Genomic DNA, 7,524 nt, shown 5'->3' with positions numbered 1-7,524 from the left:
ACCCAAACACTGCATGTAGTCTATTTTACCTGCCAATTGCACATTTCATCCCATTAACTGCTTAAAACCCTCCCATGATTATAAAAAACAAAAATGTATCTGAAAATATTCCTTTGTTAGAGGTTCTCCGGGGAGGGAGAGACCCTCCACCCCTCTCTTGTCATTCATCACTTTTGTCAGAAGCTGATATGAATCTACAGCTGTCCAGTGCTAAACTGAAACACAACCAAAAATACTATCTGAGAAAGGGAACACATGGTGGCAGCGTCACAATTATTTTGTTCTTGCCCCTATTTCCTTTTCAGCCCCCTGATTCTTATGACCGTTCCATTGCTTTTTCTCCCTCCGATCATTAAGTTATGTGTTAATTGTGGCCTGTTCGTATGAAGCCTTTTGTATGTCCTCAAGGAGAAAAGTATGTCCATGGAGAAAATAGAGATGGTGTTAAATATAGTGACATTTTAACATTTTAGTCATTTAGCAGACGCTCTTATTCAGAGCGACTTATAGTTAGTGCATTCATCTTAAGATAGCTAGGTGGGACAACCACATATCACAATCATAGTGAGTACATTTTTATTTAATAAAGTAGCTCTTCTCAAGAAAATCTCAGTTGATTGTGTATAGCTGCTTCCTCCCTGTCTATTCTTCCGGACAAGGTCAAATACTATTCTGTACAAATGCTTTTGCTGGTGTACGGTATTGAATGCCCTTTAGAAATATGTCTTTACATTGACAAGTTGAAGCATTGGCATTCAGTATCTACAAGAGAATGATTTAAGATGAATGAAAACTCCAGTACACTGACAATGCATTAGTGGAGGGTAAAAATGAAATCATCCTCGTATGATGCATTTTGCAAAACATAGCATCATATGATGCAAAAAGCATCATATGATGATTTATGTATTTTGAAAGTTACTTGATTGCGGACAAGCAAAACATTTTGGGACTATGTCAACAATGGACTAATGAAACAAATACCAAAATATAGTTTTTGGGTGGAATTTTCCTTTAAGTTGTGCTTGCTGATGGCTAAATGATATCTATGCTGTCTTCATTATATAATTGAAGAAATTAACCAGAACAATAGACTGACTCACGTCATCAAACAGAATAGTTTTCAAATGGACTGTCTGTGAAATTGTATTTTCTATAGATCACCCATTTTTCTACTGTGTACATGTTCACCTAAATAATCAGTTGAGTGTGAGCACAGAGTCTATAGTTGAGTTTTAATCACATTGTGCCATTGCTTTATAGTTACAGGCCGAGGCAGACAACACATTGACATTACATCACAACTGTATCAAGAAAAAATACTTTAAAAGGCAATATATTAATGTGTTCACAATACAATATACCACGGATAATGACTGTTTGACTTTGCTTTATACCTGGGATGACTGAAAAACAATGAGGAATAAGTACATAAACATCCAAATATTTAATGCAACATTCTCACATATACTGTAGCACTGCACAGATATGGCACACAGACATACATAGCAAAGTTGTGTGTGTCCACTTCTGCTACCCCCTGTCCACCCCGCACCTCAAAATCACCAGTCAAACCAGTTGTTCCCTGTGGGTTGGGGTCCAGATTTGACAAAATGCTCCTTTTATGAAGTCCAGAGCCCCTGGTCAAACACTGTGCAGTGACAGTACGATTGTGTGTGTGTCCGTTGAGTTCTGAAACAGTTGTCGTTGACAGCTGCTGGGGAGAAACATAGAGTCAAATGGCTTCAAATAGCCGCTGCTCACTTCAGTCATGTTAGAGAATGCTCCTCTCTCTTGCTCCTCTCCTTTCATGGATAAATAAAAGCACAATAGCAAATAGTGTTTCTCCAGTCTTTGAGTATGCTCTCGTCAAATCTAATTTGTTATGTTCCAGTTTCACTCTATTTTTATTTTTTAATACGTTTCCTCTTTGGAGGAGTTGAAAGCGTTCAGTCTTGGCCAGATAACATTTGTCAGTCACACCACTGAGCATTTCTGGCAAGCAAGTCCTGCATGGTTTTTGCCCTCCTTTCTCTTAAGTAGGAGAGTCTCCGTTTTAGATTCTCTCCCTTGTCCACTGCATTTCCAGTAGAGTATCCACAATGGAGTAATTTCAGCTGAGGATGTTTCCGCCACAGAGGGTGTAGCATCGAGCTGCAAGTGAGATTAGAATCTGTTACAGAAAAAGTCTGTCAATATCATACAGTGCAGAACAACACAGAGGCCAACTCAGGCCTGGGAGGGCAGCAGAGCTTTAAAACCAGTACAAGTCCTTGCTCTTATCCTGGGGCTGCAGACCTGAGAGGACAGGAAAGAGAACAAAATAGAGAAAAGACAAGGGAGGGAAGGATTAGGAAGAGGTAGACCAAATGGCTTATATGTAGAAGCAGGAAGCCCTGAAGCAGAAAAGTGTGAAAAAGCATATTGCCTCCCAGCAGAAAGAAGAGACTAAGAACTCAACCTGTTAACCCCACAAATTAATTGTCTTTCTTAGTGTTGGAGAGTGGCCTTGACAAACAACAACCTGCATAATGTTATGAATGTAAGCATAACCCCGGTGTAAGGCGCCACACCGTTTCTTAACTTTTACATTAAATGAATTGTAGTGCGCACAATAGTAGTCGTGAATGTTATAATATATATATATTTTCTTCTTTTTACACCTTTTTCGTGATATCCACAGTCTTGTCCCATCGCTGCAACTCCCGTACGGAGAGGCGAAGGTCGAGAGCCATGCGTCCTCAAAAACACGACTCCGCCAAGCCACACTGCTCGCTTAACCCGGAAGCCAGCCGCACCAATGTGTCGGAGGAAACACTGTACAGCTGGCGACCGAAATCAGTGTGCATGCGGCTGGCCCGCCACAAGGAGTCGCTAGAGCACAATGGGACAAGGACATCCCGGCCGGCCAAACCCTCCCCTAACCCGGACGACGCTGGGCCAATTGTGCGCCACCTCATGGGTCTCCTGGTCGCGGCCGGCTGCGACACAGCCCGGGTCGAACCCGGGTCTTTAGTGACACCTCTAGCACTGCGATGCAGTGACTTAGACCGCTGCGCCACTCGGGAGGCCCCAGTAGTTGTGAATGTTTGAGGAAAATGAAATCATATAGGCTATTCTGAAGTACACTTGGAACAGCTAGTCCTTTGTGAAGAGTTAACACTGCATGTTGTGTGCTGTTGTTGTTATTGCTGTTGTTGTTACCTGCGTCCACATTGAGGCCGATGCTCTGGCTGATGTCTGCCCCTGCCCCTGTGAACGCCCCGGTCCAGGCTGAGCTGGCTGACTCGCTCTTCCCAATGTCACACGGCGAGGCGCTGGGCCCGGGGACAGCGGATGGAGGGAGCCGATGTGGCCGCACAGAGGGCACCAGCAGAGAACTGTAGCGGGGGTCAAAGTGCGTGCCGTAGACCTCGTGCATGCTGGGTCGAGGGTAGGGGGAGCCCTGGGTGCCGATGGCCCCGCCGAGTGAGTAAGGGTGGTGGTGGTGGTGTGAGTGGTGCCAGGGCTCTGGGGTGGCCTGGTGGAGGTGGCTGTGTAGGGAGGCAGAGGAGTAGGAGTCCCCAGGGAAGGGTATCTCTGAGAAGGAGGATCCTAAGGCACTGCTCAGGGACGAGGGCTGGTACGCACTGTTCCAGAAGGATGGGGGGAAACTCCTCTGGCTCATCGGGAATGATCCATCTGGGAATCCACAGACACATTGAAATGCTCAATCACAGATCAATTAAGTGGTAAAAACTATGAATGTATCTGTGGGTGACGATCGATAAGCCTGTTCTGAGGATGTGGCTAAATAGCGACCATGATCATTAAATTATCAATTAAATTGAAAGGATGAAATAAAGGAAAACATGATAGGGAAAGATGCATGGATAAATATAGTTGTTGTCAGTTATTCCTGATGGTTGATCAAAATTGGAGAATGGTTGGCTATATAATATTGGTCATATAATTACATTTTAAATTAATTCATTAAGGGAGTAATATGCAACAGAACAAATTATAGCCTACCAAACCCTCATTACAAATTCCCCTACAATATAGTGAATAAGTCTGAGCCCTACATTCCACTGAACCCCATGTTATCATATTTTCAACTGCCTTATTTCCAGCAATTCATCATGACCATCAATTTTGTTTTACTTTGTGATTCCGTTGCAATTTTGATCCAACACAAATGAGAGTGAATGACTGCAAACTGAAACTGAAACTATGGGAGCATAACAGGTGATTAATTGATTTGTTCCAAAAATCCAAAGTTTAAAAGGAAGTTTATTTGGGTAAGGGTAAGATGTGAACACAATAATATACAAAAAACTAAAAACTCACATGCATGCAAGACCTAGGCATACTTGCCATCCTTTATCGTCTATATGCCTAAAAACACAGTCGTTGTGGTGAAATGAAACAGGTGTTTGGAGTGGCTCTGTGATCTGCACAGTGCACCTCTCCATGAGGTGGATGTAGGCCTACCTCGTGCGGACTTGTTGCTGGCTGACCCGGGGACGTAGCTGGTTGGCTGGCTGAGGGCCCGGCTGAAGTGCTCGTCCACCACGGAGCTGATGTCCCCGTGGAAGTAGGTGAAGAGCACGCATCGCGAGTTCAGGTACTCCGCCTCGGGAGGGTGATCTTTCTCACGCGCGCAGTCTTCCTCCTTTATCGTCGGCCCAGGGAGGTTTGAGAACGAGCTGCCACCGCTGATACTCTCTTGCGCTTCTTGCATTTTGGAATAAAATGCCAATTTCTGAAACATCCCATAAAAACGTCAGAATTTATTAGCCTTGCCATGTATTTGATATGAATTCCTATCAAGGCATCAAGTTACCAATTATCTACTTGAATTTCACCTGCACATAATAATTTGGTGGGTCACGGCCAGGGATTACCAGAGGCTACCCTGGAGAAATTAGGGTTAAGTGCCTTGCTCAAGGGCACATGAACATATTTTTTAACTTGTCGGCTCAGGGATTCGAACACGCGACATTTCGATTACTAGCACAACGATCTAAATGCCAGGCTACCTGCCGGCCATTTCGGTGAAGGCAAAGTATTATATTGTGGCATCTGAGCGCTTTTTAGGCTGTATTCAAAATGGTAGGTACTTAAAAAGAAGATTATCCTCTCCTCATTCATAGGCCTACTCAACGAGGAGGCAGTGGTTGGATTCAAGAACAAAGCTATTCAATTTAAACCCGTGTTAATTTGTTAATTATGAACATTCAAATAAAATAAAATTGTATTTGTCACATGCGCCCAATACAACAGGTTTAGACTTACGAGCCCTTTCCCAACATTGCAGAGTTAAAAAGCAAGAACAATTACATTTTTTTGTTGTTGAAGGAAATAGTAACACAATAAAACAACAATAACGAGACTGTATTCAAGGAGAAGGCTACCGGTACGGAGTCAATGTGCAGGGGTATGAGGTAGTTGAGGTAACTTAGGTAATATGTACATGTAGGTAGGGGTAAAGGTGACTAGGCAATCAGGATAGAAAATAAACAGAGTAGCAGCAACATGTGAGCATTGGAGAGTTTTGAAGTGAATCCCAGTATTCCCTTCTCTCTCTGCATAATACATTTAAAGAAGACGTTCGCACTATTTGAAATATGAAAACCAGCTCTCTGTGCAAACAAAGATCTGAATTTGTATATTGACTGTGAGAGGTTTTAAGAAAGTGGCACACCTTAGCACCAATACACGTCTGGAAACCGAATAGCCCATATGCCTTACTGGTTCTTGTGCATGCACAAGCATTATTAACTTAATTTACAGATATGTATCACATGACATGCTCCAACGAAATCGTTACAAGAGCACAAATTCAATTTTCATGAAAAAAAATTGACGCGTCCAGACAAAATAATTGTTATGAATGTAAAGAGTCCTAAATTGCAGCCTACAGATTAAAACAATAACATAATAATAATTGTACTTGATGAACGGTTAATAAAAGTTGCAAACATAGCTTAAGCCTAAACTCTATTAATGACCCATAAGTATTTTGTTTTGATTGGTTAATAAAGGCCTTGGCCTTTTCAATCTACATATTTGAATAGGCCTAATTTACCCATAACTTTCACATTGCAAAATATCCTAATTGAAATAGCAATGAAATAAACATTCAGTAGCCTAAACGGAAAAGTATGCAGTAGCCTTAGCCTGAGTGATTCGATTGTGCAGGACAAGACCGAGGGAGAGCTATAGCCTAAGCAACTAATATATATACATATATATATATATATATATATATATATATATATATATATATATATATGTTATCAACTAAAAATATTATCACGGAAATTAGATAGGCTTCTGAATAACAATACGAGGAGGAATGGCTATCATTATTAATTAAGGAATCATCAATCAAAAGTAAGCATTGTCAATAGGCTAATAAATTCCTCTTAAATAGGTAACTGTTGGTAAGGAGGACTATTGGTTCCACAATCTACTGAAGGATGTCATGCAGAATAATTTTGAGAGTGGACAATGCCAAAATACAGTAGGCCTGAATAGATCAAACTACTCGCCATAATGCGCAATTAAAGTTTTTCATCTAAGTCTGACAAAACTTTCCCTTAAACTAAATCTGCCAATAGTTTAAACAACACATCAATAACGTACCTGGTGATGATATGGGCTATACGCTGCGGCAAAATAAGGCTGAGGTGGTGGACCATACACTTGATACATAACATCCAAGCAGCTCATGGCGAAAAAAACGAATTCTCACGGATAGTAACTTGACGGAATAAGCGAAATCTTCATTGGAGATTGTAGGGCTGTAATTTCCTAAACGGGGAGAGGTTAAAGTAACTTGGAACGTTGGAGAGCGGAGTTTCTATCCCAATTGCGCTGCGCGTCCTGCCTTCGGTCTTTACGCACGGTCAATGCGACAGAAGCGCGTGGCGGCAAAAGTAAAGACATTACACAGCCTGTCGTTTTGACGTGTCTCTGGACGAGCCTGCATCCGACCAATGAGGGAGCAAAAGCACTTCACAACCATGTGCAGTTTGTCCAAAGTCTGCAATGAACATTTCATTACTGCCATGAGATGCGTGATGCTAAATGAAGTACAATGGAGCTCTACCAGATAGGCCACTTAGTGGCGAGCTTAGTACATTTTACATTTTTGTCATTTAGCAGACGCTCTTATCCAGAGCAATTTACAGTTAGTGAGTGCATACATTTTTTTTTTCATAACACCCCAAATGTTGACTGTAGTCTAATGTCATCTGATATCAACTGTTACCTGTAATTAATTCCTTTGATATGCACCTGCATGTTACCGGCATATAATCTTTATTAAAGACCAATATGTTCATTTCACACATGTTATGGAGAGTTAAAAAACGTAACCAGAGTTTAATTTGTAGCCCAAGTACCTTGTCCAAATTCTGGTAAATAACATGCACTTGATGTCAATAATTTCGAACCTAAACCTTTTAAAAAGTACATTTTCGAATACTTTTACAGTTTGATGGGCCCTGGATAGGACACCTGAAGCATCAAGCTTCA

At 41.6% G+C, this 7,524-nt stretch overlaps 1 protein-coding gene across 1 annotated transcript; it reads right to left on the bottom strand.

Annotated features, from left to right (window-relative positions):
* Positions 1–2,254: 2,254 nt before the first annotated feature.
* On the bottom strand, positions 2,255–6,717 carry vgll2a (vestigial-like family member 2a; the record flags this gene model as incomplete). The annotated part of the gene is made up of 4 exons (XM_084149208.1): positions 2,255–2,298; positions 3,205–3,681; positions 4,474–4,744; positions 6,631–6,717. The coding sequence occupies 4 exons, from the start codon at positions 6,715–6,717 to the stop codon at positions 2,255–2,257; spliced, it is 879 nt and encodes a 292-aa protein (XP_084005334.1).
* Between the last annotated feature and the right edge of the window lie 807 nt (positions 6,718–7,524).

The sequence above is a fragment of the Coregonus lavaretus genome, assembly GCF_964263955.1.
Source record: "Coregonus lavaretus genome assembly, chromosome: 31".
Taxonomy (NCBI): domain Eukaryota; kingdom Metazoa; phylum Chordata; class Actinopteri; order Salmoniformes; family Salmonidae; genus Coregonus; species Coregonus lavaretus.
The sequence above is the reverse complement of the archived record's forward strand: the minus strand, read 5'-3'. Positions and strand labels throughout refer to the sequence as shown.